The sequence below is a fragment of the Oncorhynchus gorbuscha genome, linkage group LG15 (genome assembly GCF_021184085.1).
Source record: "Oncorhynchus gorbuscha isolate QuinsamMale2020 ecotype Even-year linkage group LG15, OgorEven_v1.0, whole genome shotgun sequence".
NCBI lineage: Eukaryota > Metazoa > Chordata > Actinopteri > Salmoniformes > Salmonidae > Oncorhynchus > Oncorhynchus gorbuscha.
The window spans coordinates 68,264,386-68,283,620 of record NC_060187.1 but is presented as its reverse complement, the minus strand read 5'-3'; the positions used below and the strand labels follow the sequence as shown (position 1 = coordinate 68,283,620).

Sequence of the window (19,235 nt, the reverse complement as noted above, 5' to 3'; positions counted from 1 at the left end):
GTGGAACAGCCACTTTACAATAGTGCATCTACATATTTTAAGGGGGGAGGGGGGTGAGAAGGATTACTTTATCCTATCCTAGGTATTCCTTAAAGAGGTGGGGTTTCAGGTGTCTCCGGAAGGTGGTGATTGACTCCGCTGTCCTGGCGTCGTGAGGGAGTTTGTTCCACCATTGGGGAGCCAGAGCAGCGAACAGTTTTGACTGGGCTGAGCGGGAACTGTACTTCCTCAGTGGTAGGGAGGCGAGCAGGCCAGAGGTGGATGAACGCAGTGCCCTTATTTGGGTGTAGGGCCTGATCAGAGCCTGGAGGTACTGAGGTGCCGTTCCCCTCACAGCTCCGTAGGCAAGCACCATGGTCTTGTAGCGGATGCGAGCTTCAACTGGAAGCCAGTGGAGAGAGCGGAGGAGCGGGGTGACGTGAGAGAACTTGGGAAGGTTGAACACTAGACGGGCTGCGGCGTTCTGGATGAGTTGTAGGGGTTTAATGGCACAGGCAGGGAGCCCAGCCAACAGCGAGTTGCAGTAATCCAGACGGGAGATGACAAGTGCCTGGATTAGGACCTGCGCCGCTTCCTGTGTGAGGCAGGGTCGTACTCTGCGGATGTTGTAGAGCATGAACCTACAGGAACGGGCCACCGCCTTGATGTTAGTTGAGAACGACAGGGTGTTGTCCAGGATCACGCCAAGGTTCTTAGCGCTCTGGGAGGAGGACACAATGGAGTTGTCAACCGTGATGGCGAGATCATGGAACGGGCAGTCCTTCCCCGGGAGGAAGAGCAGCTCCGTCTTGCCGAAGTTCAGCTTGAGGTGGTGATCCGTCATCCACACTGATATGTCTGCCAGACATGCAGAGATGCGATTCGCCACCTGGTCATCAGAAGGGGGAAAGGAGAAGATTAATTGTGTGTCGTCTGCATAGCAATGATAGGAGAGACCATGTGAGGTTATGACAGAGCCAAGTGACTTGGTGTATAGCGAGAATAGGAGAGGGCCTAGAACAGAGCCCTGGGGGACACCAGTGGTGAGAGCGCATGGTGAGGAGACAGATTCTCGCCACGCCACCTGGTAGGAGCGACCTGTCAGGTAGGACGCAATCCAAGCGTGGGCCACGCCGGAGATGCCCAACTCGGAGAGGGTGGAGAGGAGGAACTGATGGTTCACAGTATCGAAGGCAGCCGATAGGTCTAGAAGGATGAGAGCAGAGGAGAGAGAGTTAGCTTTAGCGGTGCGGAGCGCCTCCGTGATACAGAGAAGAGCAGTCTCAGTTGAATGACTAGTCTTGAAACCTGACTGATTTGGATCAAGAAGGTCATTCTGAGAGAGATAGCGGGAGAGCTGACCAAGGACGGCACGTTCAAGAGTTTTGGAGAGAAAAGAAAGAAGGGATACTGGTCTGTAGTTGTTGACATCGGAGGGATCGAGTGTAGGTTTTTTCAGAAGGGGTGCAACTCTCGCTCTCTTGAAGACGGAAGGGACGTAGCCAGCGGTCAGGGATAAGTTGATGAGCGAGGTGAGGTAAGGGAGAAGGTCTCCGGAAATGGTCTGGAGAAGAGAGGAGGGGATAGGGTCAAGCGGGCAGGTTGTTGGGCGGCCGGCCGTCACAAGACGCGAGATTTCATCTGGAGAGAGAGGGGAGAAAGAGGTCAGAGCACAGGGTAGGGCACTGTGAGCAGAACCAGCGGTGTCGTTTGACTTAGCAAACGAGGATCGGATGTCGTCGACCTTCTTTTCAAAATGGTTGACGAAGTCATCTGCAGAGAGGGAGGATGGGGGGGAGGGGGAGGAGGATTCAGGAGGGAGGAGAAGGTGGCAAAGAGCTTCCTAGGGTTAGAGGCAGATGCTTGGAATTTAGAGTGGTAGAAAGTGGCTTTAGCAGCAGAGACAGAGGAGGAAAATGTAGAGAGGAGGGAGTGAAAGGATGCCAGGTCCGCAGGGAGGCGAGTTTTCCTCCATTTCCGCTCGGCTGCCCGGAGCCCTGTTCTGTGAGCTCGCAATGAGTCGTCAAGCCACGGAGCGGGAGGGGAGGACCGAGCCGGCCTGGAAGATAGGGGACATAGGGAGTCAAAGGATGCAGAAAGGGAGGAGAGGAGGGTTGAGGAGGCAGAATCAGGAGATAGGTTGGAGAAGGTTTGAGCAGAGGGAAGAGATGATAGGATGGAAGAGGAGAGAGTAGCGGGGGAGAGAGAGTGAAGGTTGGGACGGCGCGATACCATCCGAGTAGGGGCAGTGTGGGAAGTGTTGGATGAGAGCGAGAGGGAAAAGGATACAAGGTAGTGGTCGGAGACTTGGAGGGGAGTTGCAATGAGGTTAGTGGAAAAACAGCATCTAGTAAAGATGAGGTCGAGCGTATTGTTTTGTTTTGAACAATTGTGGTTCAATGGTTCAATTACTCTGGGGCTGTGGATGGATGCCGGACTTAGTTATTAATCATTAACTTAGGTGAGGTTAGAGTCTAAGCACGGTAGTTTGTTGAATGTTCACATGCACGCCTACTCTCCACCTTCATAGAACAAGTTGTCTTCGAGGCTCCTAGAAGAGCACTTTTCCCTGTAGCCCCAGTCCTTGGGAAGGATTTATAAACACGGACTGATATACAGAACGCTTAATCAAAAGCACAAGGACTGACTTGACGTGAGTGGTGCAGATTTATCTCATACTGTTGTTTGCTCAGTCGGGAGAAAGTGTGTAGCTATTCAACATACCAAGAAGGGAAAAGGCATATGAATCATTGTAAACTGTATATTATAGTGGAGATAATGGTGTGTGTGTGCTGAGACAAGGCTACAATTTGTTCCTGACACGTGTCAAATACATACAGAGTCAGGTGTAGTGAAAGTTAGGACCACTAATGATTTACATCATCTTCTTTCAAAGTCCTGCCATCAGTGCAGTTAGTGCCATGTATTTTGGGGCAGTGTAGAGCTGCCGCCTTATGCCTATGTATTCATTTATATATTGAAGCATTATACAGTATAATGACGGACCTGAGTTTGGATGAATTGCAATGCATGCTGGTTATCTTTATCCTTGTGTGTTTAGATGGTTACATCATCTCTATGCTGTATAACATAATTGTTTTATTTATTTGCACACAAGAAACTACAAAACAATATGATAAAGGTTTAAAACGCAAAGGAAAAGAGGGGTTAAAAACCCGGAGAGGCTTGTAGAGCACCTCCCCCTTTTTTATGTTTATAAAATAAGATCACTGCATCAAGTTTTTATAATAATGAACCAATCATGATACGGAAAGTCCTTGGTGTCAGATTTGAGTGGTACATCACAACACAGACCACTGTGACCCTGCCAACCAATAAACAACCATGGCATATCTGGAGACAGACTCACTGAAAGACAAAGTCATTGCCATTCAAGTTGCCTTTGTTATGTTCGTTGTCACCTATCCCAGTGCAAAACAGCAATGTTGTTCAAAGTCTTGTCTATTCTATTTCCCTTTGTTATGTTCGTTGTCACCTATCCCAGTGCAAAACAGCAATGTTGTTCAAAGTCTTGTCTATTCTATTTCCCTTTGTTATGTTCGTTGTCACCTATCCCAGTGCAAAACAGCAATGTTGATCAAAGTCTTGTCTATTCTATTTCCCTTTGTTATGTTCGTTGTCACCTATCCCAGTGCAAAACAGCAATGTTGATCAAAGTCTTGTCTATTCTATTTCCCTTTGTTATGTTCGTTGTCACCTATCCCAGTGCAAAACAGCAATGTTGTTCAAAGTCTTGTCTATTCTATTTCCCTTTGTTATGTTCGTTGTCACCTATCCCAGTGCAAAACAGCAATGTTGTTCAAAGTCTTGTCTATTCTATTTCCCTTTGAATCACCATGATGACCGGACTGCCTTTTCTGGGAGAAAACAAAACAACTTTGGGAGAATTAATTAAGTTGCCACAATCCGGCCAATCTGCAAAGGACAATTTCGCTCTAAGATATCTGATTATAAAACTAAACTTAGCCATATGCCTATCCCTAACCTTATGCCTAACCTCTGTCCATCCCTCAGGAAGAGGATGAAGTCCCGAGCCCCCCCTCCGCCCCTGGCACCCGAGCCGGCCCCGAGGAGAATCTTCCGTAACGCTGTGCCTGACGGGGGAGGCTCAGCGCAGGGCAGTATGGGCAGCATGGTGATGGACACCAAGGAGAACATGATGAGGACCAGCGTAGACCTCCACATCACTCTGCCTCAAGGCTACCAGACCAGCAGCACAGTGGACGGCAGGTGACAGGCAACACCACACACTCGTCACATATGCATATGCACACGTACACATTAACCCTGCGACCCTCAATTCACAGACTCTTATGCATGTGGCCTTTGGTATCTGATCGGAGAGGCCTTTTCAAGGTTCTCTCAGTTTCCCAGAATCTCTCTCTCTCTCTCTCTCTCTCTCTCTGTGTGTGTGTGTGTGTGTGTGTGTGTGTGTGTGTGTGTGTGTGTGTGTGTGTGTGTGTGTGTGTGTGTGTGTGTGTGTGTGTGTGTGTGTGTGTGTGTGTGTGTGTGTGTGTGTGTGTGTGCGTTGTGTGTGCGCGTTGTGTGTGCGCGTTGTGTGTGCGCGTTGTGTGTGCGCGTTGTGTGTGTGCGCGTTGTGTGAGAAGCTGACCTGCCAGAGCCTCTCTGGCCTTAATGAGGGTCTCTCTCTTTTTCTGCTGGAGCAGTGAGTGAATCAGACTAGGCCATCCAGGACTCCAGCCCTCATGCAGAAAACAAGACAAGGGCTTCTGTTAATGAGTGGCATGTGAGAGTTTCTAACAGTATCTTTTTGTGAACCAATATAGGACAGTGATCCCAGGTCTGTCTGTGAAGTCTTGCCAACTGCTCTGGACAGAGAACTGATCTGGCATCAGGCTCGTACAGTGGTCGTCATCTCTCTCACTTGGGGCCGTCTTTTCCATTGGCTTTTACTCTAAGTGATGCTCTTTGCCAAGTAATTTGGGTAACACTTCATTTGGATAGTCCATCTTTAGACTATCAGTAACATTTCAACTAGTTATTAAACAAAATTCTAATTCGAACAGAAAGCTTATTACTTTCAAATTTGTTGTACATATTTGTTTATGTCACTTTGTGAGCATTTCTCCTTTGTAAAGATAATCCATCCACATGACAGGTGTGGCATATTTTTTTATGTAACCTTTATTTAACTAGGCAAGTCAGTTAAGAACAAATTCTTATTTTCAATGACGGCCCAGGAACAGTGGGTTAACTGCCTGTTCAGGGGAAGAACGACAGATTTGTACCCTGTCAGCTCGGAGGTTTGAACTTGCAACCTTCCGGTTACTAGTCCAACGCTCTAACCACTAGGCTACCCTACCGCCCCATATGAAGTAGCTGATGCTGGGGACAATAAAAGGCCACTCTAAAATGTGCAGGTTTATCACACAACACAATGCCATAGATCGCTCCTAGTTTTGAGGGAGCGTGTAATTGCAATACTGACTGCAGTAATGTCCACTAGAGCTGTTGCCTTGGGAATTGAATGTTAATTTCTCTAACATAAGGCACCTCCAATGTCGTTTTAGAGAATTTGACAGTTCAACCAACCAGCCTCAAAACCACAGACAACATGTAACCACGCCAGTCCATGACCTCCACATCTGGCTTTTTTTGGGATGGTCTTGAGATCACCTGCGGGATGGTCTTGATCTTGAGGCCCATTGTCATGCCATTCATCCGCCTCCATCACCTCATGTTTCAGCATGATAATGCACGGCCCCATATCGCAAGGATCTGTACACAATTCTTGGAAGCTGAAAATGTCCCAAAAAATGTCCAACATTCCACAGGTCACAATCAACAGCCTGATCAACTCTATGGAAGGAAATGTGTCGCGTTGCATGAGGCAAATGGTGGTGATACCAGACTGGTTTTCTGATCCACATCCATTTCCGTATATGAACTGTAACTCATTAAAATCTTTTCAATTGTTGCATTTATATTTTTGTTCAATATAGATTCACACATTACTGAGCAGAAATCACATCTCACATCTCTAGCCCTAACCTTAAACTCTACCCTTATTCTAAACCTAACCCTAACCGTAACCTTAGCATACAGTTGCTTATCAACAGATAGTTTGTTGATAGTACGACCATCTGTAGAGCCTTTACAGATGTGAAATCTGGACAATCCAAATGAAGTGTGTCTGACGGTCATTTGATTTATGGGAAATTCGTTTTGCTGTCTCAGTGCATGATAAAACCCAAGGGAGTTTCATCCAGGTGTCATAAATGTCTTGTAATCACCTGGTTCATGTGTGCAGGAAGCAGTTAGGCAACATCCTCTCCATTATGGTGTGTAAGGGTTTTGTCACACTGTTTTCATTATGATAGGGAATACAGCTCAATGTGTTGTGTTTCCAGTGTCTTGTCAAAGCCTCATTTGCTAGCTAGATACGTTATTCTAAGAAGAAAGTTGTAGTGTAAATTAATACATTGTTATTTTCAAACGAACCATAATTCTCCATCCTACAGCTAATGTGTAATGCATTATGATGCAGTTGTAAGACTTGTGATGAGCAACCTTTGCCCTGGTATTTGTGTTGGTTGTTCAGAGCAGCCCTTTAGCAGTTTGGTCATATGAGCGGTCTTCTCCCAGCAGGCAGTAGAAAGCATCCTTGAGTTTCTCTCTGTCCTGGGTTGACCGTTACCCTTTGACACCTCGTCAGTTGACGTTCTGCATTCCGTGACATGGGACTTCATATGACGCTCAAAAACTGAACATTGTATCAGGATTGATTAAAATATTCTACATTCTCAAGTGAAGGATTTAGGACACTGGCCAGTCAGGCTAGTAGACTACAATTTTTACTAGCCCAGGTTACATTATTCTAGCCAAATCTGTGCCATTTCATATTTGAAATACAAAATGCCACTCGCCTGACGGGCTAGTTTGGCACATTTTCTACTAGCCCTATTTGCAAAGTACTAGCCTCAGGCTAGCTTAATTTCCTTCCCTGCATACATATATTATAAGTAGATCAGATGGGTATTTTATTGTCAATTGACTAAGGCTAGATTTCCTATCTGTAATTAATTTAACTTTCTAATTCATTTAACACGTCACTGAGTTCAGATCATTAAATCAGCCTTTTATGTACCAATTTGCAGGCTTATCTAATGCTGTAAGCCGAGCGACATGAGTGTAATTACAGGTATTCCTATTGGAGCTAAAGGAGGTAACCCTATCTGTCAGTCAGGTCACATCCCAAACGACACCCTATTCCCTATATAGTGCACTACTTTTGACCAGAGCCCATAGCGGTCTTGTCAAAAGTAGTGGTCCTTGGTCAAAGAAGTGAGCTAACTAGAGAATAGGGACTTACCTTGGTCTATTCTGTCCCGCTACGCTCTACTCTACTCTGACGAGCCTGTGACTCTATTTCTACCTGGCTTCCTGTCTGTGACTCAGCCTGGCTTCCTGTGCTGCTTTCACCTCTCTGTGCAGCAAGGCGCTCATGGATCTGTTGGTGGATCTGTGCAGCCGGTACCACCTGAACCCAGCCTATCACACCCTGGAGCTGCTGTCCAGCGAGGGCCTGTCCATATCCTTCAAGCCCAACAGCCTGCTGGGGTCCCTGGACGTTGTTGCCATAAGCATCAGGGAGAAAGTGTTGCAGGACAAAGTGGTGCGGAAACCTCCGCCTAAAGTGCCAGAGGTGAGTACCTACTGATCCTGACCCTGATATAGAGAGATCTGTGTGTGTTTGTTTGATACTGTTCTACTGATTGAGGATATGTAGGTGCAATGTGACTGTTAATAAGAAATGAGCTGTGTTTATTGTAACTTGAGGATTCATAGTTATCCTCTGTTTAGCCTTCCATGAATGCACATGTATGTTGCACTTCATGAAGTTATTGGAAATGAGTTTGTTCTGGTCTGGGCCTTTTGCTGTTGTAGTGCACGGGTGGCTATCGTTGACTGTTTTTGGGATACAATGAATAAGATGTTTTCAGCATTCATTGAACCTAACCTTTGACACCTGGGAAATGTGATGTATGATTCTCTATGTAACCGTGCGATCGCCCTTCTTTACCTTTTGACACTAAATCGTTGCAGCAGGAAAGACCACAAAAACCAAAAAGTGCTCATGCTAAGGTAGGCAGCAGGTGTTGTAGAGCCAGTCTCTAAACCAGTGGGATTATTACCGGCTCTCGGTGGCTGATTGAGTGTCTTCTCTCTCTGTCTCCAGTGTCTCCTAGTCTCCTCCTACTTACCTAGCATGTGAATTTTTCATGAGTGCCTTACCTTTAGTTACCATGCATTATTCCTACTCTACTCTCAGGCCTCACTGGCCCTGCTCCCCCTATCTCCCTTTGACCTCCCTTTGGCTGATGGCCATAGTCTGGCACTATTTCACTCTGAGTCATCGACATTGTGGGTAACATTTTACTTAAAGCCAACCGGTATAATGCATTATGATGTGGTTGTAGTGGATTTTATGATTTGTAATACGCATGTACAGTATAAACCCCTTTTTTAAAATAATTTGCTTCAGTAAATATTAGCAAAGAGCCACACACAAAAACAGTTGTGCTTGTGATTGTTACACACCCTTGACTGGTAAGTGTTTGACATGATGTTTTCAGAAGGAGAGTCTTGAAGTCTGTACATTGTGTACTGGTGTGTGACCGTCATGGCCTCCATGATAACAGTATCTTTTGTTGTTTGTCCCAAATGGCACCCTACTTTTTATATAGTGCACTACTTTTGACCAGATCCCTATGGGACCTTGTTAAAAATAATGCACTATATAGTGTGCCATTTGGGATGCAACCTGTGTTCTTCAGAACAACCACCTCAACCCTCTTAGTGCTGCTGGTTCTGTTGTTGTGATCCCTCTCTATATCCCTCTCACCAAACACCCTGGGACTGACCAGGCAGTGGCTGCCCACACACAGGCCCTCTCTGTCAGGCCTCAACTTGGCTCCGAGCCTCAGTTACCTTAGAGTGCTAGTCTTGAATGACCCCCAGTCTCACCCCCCCCCCCTCCCCTAGGCCTGTCAACAAATGTCTACGCTCTAAGGGAAAAGCTGAAAGTAAAGCATAACCTCTTTTTAAGTGAGGTGGAGTGAAGTTTTTAGTTAATCATGGTTTATCCTATGATTCTGACACAAACTTTTTTTTGTCTCTCTCAATATTTTCCACCCTAGTTTTTCCCATTGAATGTGTACTGCTGAGATCTTTACTATCAAGTCCCATTTAATTACTGAACTTAGACATGGGTTCAAATTGAATGTTTTATTTCAAATACTTTGAGCATTTGATTGAGCCTACCTGAAGTGCCAGATCGGCATGATTGCAGGCAAGGTCAAGGCCAAACACTATTTGAACATAGGACGTTCTCTAATTCTCTTTAATACTGTATCCATCCATTGGCACTAAAGTCACTCTGTCTTCCCTGTAAAGAAAACGGTGCGTCTGGTGGTGAACTACCACAGGAGCCAGAAGGCGGTGGTGAGGGTGAGTCCCCTGGTGCCCCTGGGGAGCTTGGTCCCAGCCATCTGTGAGAAGTGTGACTTTGACCCGGCCCATGTCCTGCTGCTGAAGGACAATGTCAGCAACCATGAGCTGGAGCTAGACAAGTGTCTGAGTGAGCTAGGAATCAGAGAGCTGTACGTACTGGACCAGACTCTTGGTAAATAAACCACCTTATACCCACATCTCCCTCTACCTCTCTCATCTCCCTCTACCTCTCTCATCTCCCTCTACCTCTCTCATCTCCCTCTACCTCTCACATCTCCCTCCACCTCTCTCATCTCCCTCCACCTCTCTCATCTCCCTCCACCTCTCTCATCTCCCTCCACCTCTCTCATCTCCCTCCACCTCTTCCTGTAGAATGGTGACATATTTCTTGCCAATTCCTATGGTCATCCTACGGTACGACAATGATTATAGGAGTTGACAAGACGACACAAACAGATCTGGGACCAGGCTATTCCATGTCCTCACATGATATCTGCAGTGTTAACCTGGTCCCAGATCAAATCAAGTTTGAAATGTTAAGGAGTTGACATTGTAGCAGAAACAGATCTGAGATCAGGCTAACTGTACCAACCTATCTCTGTTAACAAACCATTACTGTTCCTCTTATTCTTCTCAACCTGTTTAATCATATATTTAATTTGAGCTCTCTCCGTTGTTTTCTATCACGCTTTTACACCCTGACTGCATCTATAATCAGCACTTACACGTGAGATTGTTTTGAATCAAAGTACCATGCATTACTTTCTTACTGCAGCTAGCTACATCTGCTCCTGTAATGTTTACACAGGGTGTAATTCAGTCTGGGCTAGTTCATCTTATCAGGGTGGCTCTGCAGAATAAATAAGTGAGCTTGTGTTTACATATTTGGTTAAATGAGCTTCGATAAGCACTTGCCCTCCAGTATGTGTACTCTGCCCCCTATGACTCTGCCCTTAGAGAGGCAATATATACGGTTAGTCATGAGAACACTACCTACAAAGCCTAGTGAGACGTACTGATGCTTGAGTTAAACTAGAGGTACTTGTCAAATACCATAGTCAGTGTTGTTGGTAGTTTCACTGTTTCCCCCTTTTCTGTAGGCAGGGGTGGGAGGGGTGGGGGATTGCATAGCCAATGACATAGGAAATGATGTATAGTTTTGCTAAAGAGAAAATCTTGTGTAGTTAAGGATATTCTGCATTGCAACAAGGACCCTTAATGTTGTTGAAATCCTGTGATTGTTTCCAGTTCGTCAACCTAAAATGTCTTCTGCACCTGCTCTAAATTACCCAGGTATTACTGTCTGAATGCTGCTTATTGTTCCCATCCACAATGCTGTACTGACATGACCTGTAGCTTAACAGTCACTTGTACAGTCACATTAACCCCACTTTGCCATTCCTTTTCTCCTCATGGGACAATCTTGCGTGTTTCGTTTGCTTGTTTTACATATCTTAGATCCAATATAAGATACAGTCAATATTATTTCCCTTTCCTTCTGGCTTACAGTGTGTTATGACTGTTTGAGGTTGAAGAATAGATGCACTGTCATATAGGAAAAGTTGAGTTGTAGTGCCATCTACTGTTGAAACTGCCTGATTGTAGATAGAGGCTTGAGAGTGTGTGGTTATGGGGAATATGTTTTTGTTGTATGCTTGAGTTAAACTTTTAATAACTGCCATGACTTGCATAATGTAGTATAGTAGTATAGTTCTAGCTGTGGTTTATTTCATCCCATTGGTTAATGAATGAACTGCATGAATGAAAACCTTTTATTTTTAGCTCAGTGGGCCAACCCTTTCATTTCGGAGTGAACTGAAACCTAGTGTCTGTCCATTCATTGTTAGAATACTTCCGTTCCAACACCTCAAGTGTCGGTGGGGCCGAGAACAAAGGCCTGCTCGGATTCTTAACGTTCAACAGAAGGAAATCAAAGGTAAGAGGCGGCACAGTTCACTTGTGTTCCAACAGAGTGACATTTAGCCCATTGGCTTGGCTAACTTAACACCATAATGCCATCTAGAACATAGAGTGTGTGTCTGCAGCTGACTTCAAACTGTTGACTTACTACTAATGTATGTTCAAGTGCAGGAAAAATAATCATGTTTTTCTTCTGTCTTAAATCTTCTACTGAAATAGCTACTGTTATTCTTGAGCTCAACATATATATGATGGCTTTCCATAAAAATAATGAGTCTTGTAGATTTTCCTGTCCCCGTGGAAAGTATTTTTTAACCCTAGAGCTGTAGGAGTACTGCTATCATTTGTCAACTAACTGAAATAACTGCATGTCATGTTTCTATTGTAGTTGCATTCTGATGCATTGCATGTTAGATGTACATTCCATTTCAGACTGAAGAACAGTTGCCTACTATGGACATGGATGGTCTTGATAATAATATTACTCAAAGTACTGAAAAACACTACAATGTAAGTACTACTAACCCCATTGAAATGTCTGGGTGTGTTACTTGATGTCTTGCATTATATTTTCTTTCAAATCTCAAATAATAAGTGCAATCTCATTAATTTAGCAGAAAATAAACAACGCTCTTGAGTACTATTCTATTGTAGATTTTCCAAAACCCACCACCTTGTAACAGATATTAGAGCACATGAGCTCAACTTTGGTTTTCTTTTCACTAGCGTTGCAAAATTCCCATAACTATCCCAAAATTCCCAGTTTTTCCAGAAATCTTGGTTGTACAATTCAAAGAATCAGGAGGGAATAAGCAGGAAATCCAGAACTCTCCAACAAGGATTTATGGAAAACCTAGGAATTTTGGGAAATATACCATTATTTCGCAACCCTACTTTTCAGCCTGTGCCTCCTCTCAATACAGCTGATTGTCTGTTGTTCTGCTCATCTACCACTAGAGGGCAGACTTGACAAGCTGATCCCACATCTTCTGATTCCCCTCAGTCAATTACAGTACCTTAACGGATTTAAAGTTTCTGTAGCAAGTCAACCTGAAGTAAATTAAAGCCTTGAATGATTTCTTATTATTTGATCAGCTTTACTCAGTGACATATATAATGTATTTAATAGTAAGTTTGTAAAACCATAGTAGTTACAGCAGTAGGGCCGGTTTCCTGGAATTTTTTTCTACTCCATCGTGGAGTTCTTTAAATGTGGTGTGCATGTGTGCTAAAACATTATTATATTAGAGCAAACATTGAACAGGCTACCTGTTTTGAATGTAATTTAATCTGTTTTATACAATTATAGTGGAATCTATTACCGGCATCCATCTGGGATACACCTCAAATCAATATGGGTATTTTATTGGATTTCCCATAAGAACTTGGTGGATCTCTCTTGCTCATTTGAGTCAAGCCCCAGGGGGCGCACACACACACACACACACACACACACACACACACACACACACACACACACACACACACACACACACACACACACACGCACACACACCCTGTAATCTTATGTTACATCATCATACTATACCTGGCAACATTTACTTGATCTGGATGATCTGGATACCACTAATGGCCAAACAAAAGGGAAGATATGTTGAGGACTGTTCATAACACAGACTGGAATAGAACAGGACATTAGACAAACTGATGGAAGATATGTTGAGGACTGTGTACATGGTGTATGATCTAAAGGAATGAAAAGGATATTGCTTTGCTTATAAGACACAGTTCTAGAGATGCTAAGGCATATACCAGAAATGATCCTGTCTGTTTTCCCAGAGTTATTTTTTGTTGTACAGAATTATACTATTTCAGATCACATTTAGTCTTTGGAGAGGACAATAAGGGCGTGTTGCTGCCTCTAAATCATCATAGATGGCCATGTTCGGTTCTATCTGTCTCTCGTCTTGGCAGTGAGCACTCCACTTAAAATGCATTTCCACCTTGGATATGCATGAGTGATAGGCATTGTGGTTAGCTCTCAGATTTCCTCCAGCATGTAATTACAGATGTTCAGGTGAACTTTTCCCAAACTTTAATAACAAAGAAAGACCCAGTAGCTTTTTTTGGCTCTGTTCTGTAACTGATTTAAGATTACATAACGTTATATAACGTATGCTACGAATTCATGGTAATTCCCTGCATGGAACATTCCGTTCCAACAGCTGAGTACAACAACAGCACGGATCCCAATTCAAAGTTACCATAGTCTCTCCCTAAATTTGGAATGTGTGTTTGTGTTGGTCTTTCATAATTGAACATGCAGTTGATGTACTGAGGGACTATCAGAGAGCTGGGATATTAACAGTTTAGCCTCACTCCTCCCTCAAACACACAGGTATTGAGCAGGTTGCTCTACCAAGGAGAGGAGTTAACATGGAGATCCTACTACTACAAAGGGAGGCTTACTGGATGTCTAAAAACATTGATCCCTAGTGGCCTGAATATTGACTTTGATCTCAGACCTTTCTTGTGAAAATTATTTTAAATTGATATATTCTTTCTACAGCTTATCAGCGTACACCTAATATGTTCCCCCTGTTGACGATGCATATTATGCATTAAGGTTGAACCCAAAAATGACATGTAACAAATACAATGAAATAGGAAACAATTAAATATGTGAAATTGAATTAAACAATAATGTAGGTTGATGCTAACATTATGTGCAATATTAAATTATGTTGGCATATGATAACAATAGCCAAATATATTTAATATGCCATAAACTGTTGTTTTTTTAACAGTTTCACTCAATTCATTCTAATTAACTTATTCATTATGACACACCTCTCACTATTGTCATTGGTTGCACTACTTGCACTGTTTGTCAACATAACCGGGTTCAAGTATTTACCCTGAAGAAGGCACAGTGATGCTGAAACGTTGGTGAATTACTGGGAGTTTATATATGGAGTGTGCGACTCTTTATTTTGATAGTTTATTTGCCGTTAGTCAGCACCTCCACACAAAACATTTTTTCTGGGTGTGCGCCAAGCTCATATTTTTTATTGGTCTTTCATAATTGAACATGCAGTATATGTACTGAGGGACTCTGTGAGCTGGAATATTAACAATTTAGCCACACTCACTTTCATTTGAGAAGGTCACTATGAACACATTAGCGCAGTGTGAAAAGTTCATCCGGGGAGGAGAGGGTTGGCCGCTGGCCAGGAATCACTCCCCAGTCCCTGCTGAAGGCTGTCTGATTTCTAAAAATGCATTTCAGGTTTCAGGCCCTTTCTCTCTTGTGGCCTGGGATCAATCGGCAGAAGATTGAGGCTTTGGATTTACTGTAATATTTGCATATACGTACTGTACATGTACAAAATAAACGTCCTCTCACTGTCAACTGCGTTTATATGTGTAAATATTTGTATGAAGTTAACACGATTCAACAACTGAGACATAAACTGAACAAGTTCCACAGACATGTGACTAACAGAAATTGAATAATGTGTCCCTGAACAAAGGGGGCTCAAAATAAAAAGTAACAGTCAGTATCTGGTGTGGCCACCAGCTGCATTAAGTACTGCAGTGCATCTCCCCCTCATGGACTGCACCAGATTTGCCAGTTCTTGCGGTGAGATGTTACCCCACTCTTCCACCAAGGCACCTGCAAGTTCCAGGACATTTCTGGGGTGAATGGCCCTAGCCCTCACCCTTCGATCTAACAGGTCCCAGACTTGCTCAATGGGATTGAGATCCGGGCTCTTCGCTGGCCATGGCAGAACACTGAGATTCCTTTCTTGCAGGAAATCACACACAGAACGAGCAGTATGACTGGTGACATTGTCATGCTGGAGGGTCATGTCAGGATGAGTCTGCAGGAAGAGTACCACTCTTGAGTAGGATGTCTTCCCTGTAATGCACAGTGTTGAGATTGCCTGCAATGACAAGCTCAGTCCGATGATGCTGTGACACACCGCCCCAGACCATGACGAACCCTCCACCTCCAAATCGATCCCGCTCCAGACTACAGGCATCGGTGTAAAGCTCATTCCTTCGACGATAAATGCGAATCTGACCATCGCACCTGGTGAGACAAAACCGCGACTTGTCAGTGAAGAGCACTTTTTGCCAGTCCTGTCTGGTTCAGCTACGGTGGATTTGTGCCCATAGCCGACATTATTGCCAGTGATCTCTGGTGAGGACCTGCCTTACAACAGGTCTACAAGCCCTCAGTCCAGCCTCTCTCAGCCTATTGCGGACAGTCTGAGCACTGATGGAGAGATTGTGTGTTTCTGGTGTAACACGGGCAATTGTTGTTTCCATCCTGTACCTGTCCCGCAGGTGTGATGTACCGATCCTGTGCAGGTGTTGTTACACGTGATCTGCCACTGAGAGGACGATCAGCTGTCCGTCCTGTCTCCCTGTAGCGCTGTCTTAGGCGTCTCACAGTACGGACATTGCAATTTATTGCCCTGGCCACATCTGCAGCCCTGCTGCATCCTTGCAGCATGCCTAAGGCACGTTCACGCAGATGACCAGGGACCCTGGGCTTCTTTCTTTTGGTGTTTTTCAGAGTCAGTAGAAAGGCCTCTTTAGTGTCCTAAGTTTTCATAACTGCTACCTTAATTGCCTACCGTGTGTAAGCTGTTAGTGTCTTAATGACCATTCCACAGGTGCATGTTCATTAATTGATTCATTGAACAAGCACGGGAAACAGTGTTTAAACCCTTCACAAGGAAGATCTGAAAAAGGGATGTTTCTTTTTTTGCTGAGTTTATTTGTACGGTAGCCTATATACAGTGGGGCAAAAAGTATTTTTGCAATTGTGCAAGTTCTCCCACTTAAAAAGATGAGAGGCCTGTAATTTTCATCATAGGTACACTTCAACTATGACAGACAAAATGAGAAAAAAAATCCAGAAAATCACATTGTAGGATTTTTTATGAATTTATTTGCAAATTATGGTGGAAAATAAGTATTTGGTCGCCTACAAACAAGCAAGATTTCTGGCTCTCACAGACCTGTAACTTCTTCTTTCAGAGGCTCCTCTGTCCTCCACTCGTTACCTGTATTAATCGCACCTGTTTGAACTTGTTATCAGTATAAAAGACACCTGTCCACAACCTCAAACAGTCACACTCCAAACTCCACTATGGCCAAGACCAAAGAGCTGTCAAAGGACACCAGAAACAAAATTGTAGACCTGCACCAGGCTGGGATGACTGAATCTGCAATAGGTAAGCAGCTTGGTTTGAAAAAATCAACTGTGGGAGCAATTATTAGGAAATGGAAGACATACAAGACCACTGATAATCTCCCTCGATCTGGGGCTCCACGCAAGATCTCACCCCGTGGGGTCAAAATGATCACAAGAACGGTGAGCAAAAATCCCAGAACCACATGGGGGGACCTAGTGAATGATCTGCAGAGAGCTGGGACCAAAGTAACAAAGCCTACCATCAGTAACACACTCCGCCGCCAAGGACTCAAATCCTGCAATGCCAGACGTGTCCCCCTGAATAAGCCAGTACATGTCCAGGCCCGTCTGAAGTTTGCTAGAGGGCATTTGAATAATCCAGAAGAAGATTGGGAGAATGTCATATGGTCAGATGAAACCAAAATATAACTTTTTGGTAAAAACTCAACTCGTCGTGTTTGGAGGACAAAGAATGCTGAGTTTCATCCAAAGAACACCATACCTACTGTGAAGCATGGGGGTGGAAACATCATGCTTTGGGGCTGTTTTTCTGCAAAGGGACCAGGACTACTGATCCGTGTAAAGGAAAGAATGAATGGGGCCATGTATCGTGAGATTTTGAGTGAAAACCTCCTTCCATCAGCAAGGGCATTGAAGATGAAACGTGGCTGGGTCTTTCAGCATGACAATGATCCCAAACACACCGCCCGGGCAACGAAGGAGTGGCTTCATAAGAAGCATTTCAAGGTCCTGGAGTGGGCTAGCCAGTCTTCAGATCTCCAGATCCCATAGAAAATCTTTGGAGGGAGTTGAAAGTCTGTGTTGCCCAGCAACAGCCCCAAAACATCACTGCTCTCGAGGAGATCTGCATGGAGGAATAGGCCAAAATACCTGCAACAGTGTGTGAAAACATTGTGAAGACTTACAGAAAACATTTGACCTCTGTCATTGTCAACAAAGACTATATAACAAAGTATTGAGAAACTTTTGTTATTGACCAAATACTTATTTTCCACCATAATTTGCAAATAAATTCATAAACAATCCTACAATGTGATTTTCTGGGAAAAAAATATCATTTTGTCTGTCAAAGTTGAAGTGTACCTATGATGAAAATTACAGGCCTCATCTTTTTCATCTTTTTAAGTGGGAGAACTTGCACGATTGGTGGCTGACTAAATACTTTTTTGCCCCACTGTATAGGCGGCAGCCAATAGAAGGGAATAGAGTAAAGCCGACTGTGCACTGTGTAAGGTATGCCATGTCATCTATCCTTGGTATGCAATTATGCCCATGTATAAATCATGTGGTTCTCTGTAGCTCAGTTGGTAGAGCATGGCGCTTGCTATGCCAGGAGAGTGGGTTTGATTCCTGGGACCAGCCATTCGTAAAATGTATGCAAGCATGACTAAGTCTCTTTTGGATAAAAACGTCTGCTAGATGTTATTATTTTATTCAGGGATATCTAGCAGGTGGGAGAGGCACGTGTTCTTAAGTAAGCTCTGTTCTTAGAGCGGGGCAGCAGTAAACCTACTGCAGGATTCCAAGACTCCAGCTAGGTTTTTAGTTACAAACGTCTTTTTCTCTTTGCTCTACATTACTGTATAGTAGCTCGGTCTGCTTTTCCAAGCTTATACAATATGCAAGCAATTGGCAACTCACATCTCCCTCAAAGCTACACTGACTCTCCTTAGTAGACTAGGCTAGTTTGATTGTGCTTGCCTGGTGTAATGGAACCAATGAAATAGTCCCAGAAGTTCAAACCATGCCCACCTGGCACACCAGGCAGGCTCAATCAAATGATAAAAAATACTTTTGAAAGAAAACAAATTCTATTTATTCCCAGGTCTGAATACTTTTGAGTGCTTTTCTCTCCCTCCTGCACATTTTCCATTCATTCTCCCCACTGTGAGAAGTGCTTGGTTCACTGATTACCTCCAATGACTAGAACTTTATGTTTTAGTCATTTCAACTTTTTTTCATGACTACTTTGATCCTCTGCTCAGGAATTGTCTGAAATGCTGTGTCATTTTGACTTCATACGTTTTCCTTTCTTTTCTTTAAACCTCACCACCATCGTTTAAAGATGCATATCTTTGTTCCTAGTTGTGCTACAGTACAGAGACAGAAGCTTAGGACGTTTCACATAGCCTGGACCCAGATCTGTTTGTGCTGTCTTGCCAACTCCTTTTTATGATCACTTGGCACGACATTGACCATAGGAGTTGGAAAGGCAGTGCAAACAGATCTGGGACCAGGCTAAGCTTCAGATGCTTAGTAAAGCCTTTGATCATTCTTTGATCGTCCCCCATTGCTCAGCAGCATCCCTCCCAGACAGACAGAGGGTGTATTAGCGAGGCGGCGTAGCTACAGAAAGGTAATAAAGCTGACTGCAGCTGTCACAACTGTCGCAAAGCATCCTGATTCACAGGGATCTGAGTGCCTCCTCTTGCAGACAAGAGGAGACAGACCCAGCACTAAGCTTTGCATTGGCTTAATTTACCACTGCAGTAACAGACCATGATGAAGATATGCTCATATTTTAGAATCAGTCGTGAGCCCATGTTAGTCGGAGTCTCAAATGGCGCCCTATTCTCTATATAGTGTTATGTGTCCTTGTCAAAAGTAGTGCACAACAGGGAATAGGGTGCCACTTGGGACACAGCGTTGG

General features: G+C 44.0%; 1 protein-coding gene across 7 annotated transcripts in view; it reads left to right on the top strand.

Annotated features, from left to right (window-relative positions):
* LOC123997865 (protein cordon-bleu-like) overlaps positions 1-19,235 on the top strand; it is a 64,132-nt gene that overhangs the window by 15,107 nt on the left and 29,790 nt on the right. The window contains exons 1-7 of one of the 7 annotated variants that reach the window (XM_046302496.1): positions 2,496-2,632; positions 4,015-4,230; positions 7,456-7,666; positions 9,418-9,646; positions 10,723-10,767; positions 11,322-11,410; positions 11,809-11,904. In XM_046302496.1, the coding sequence (XP_046158452.1) occupies positions 4,022-4,230; positions 7,456-7,666; positions 9,418-9,646; positions 10,723-10,767; positions 11,322-11,410; positions 11,809-11,904 (879 nt within the window). In that variant the 5' untranslated portion in view covers positions 2,496-2,632; positions 4,015-4,021. Of the gene's footprint in view, positions 1-2,495; positions 2,633-4,014; positions 4,231-7,455; positions 7,667-9,417; positions 9,647-10,722; positions 10,768-11,321; positions 11,411-11,808; positions 11,905-19,235 lie in introns of those variants that run through there. The other 6 variants (XM_046302493.1, XM_046302494.1, XM_046302495.1 and 3 more) reach the window with 6 other exon arrangements.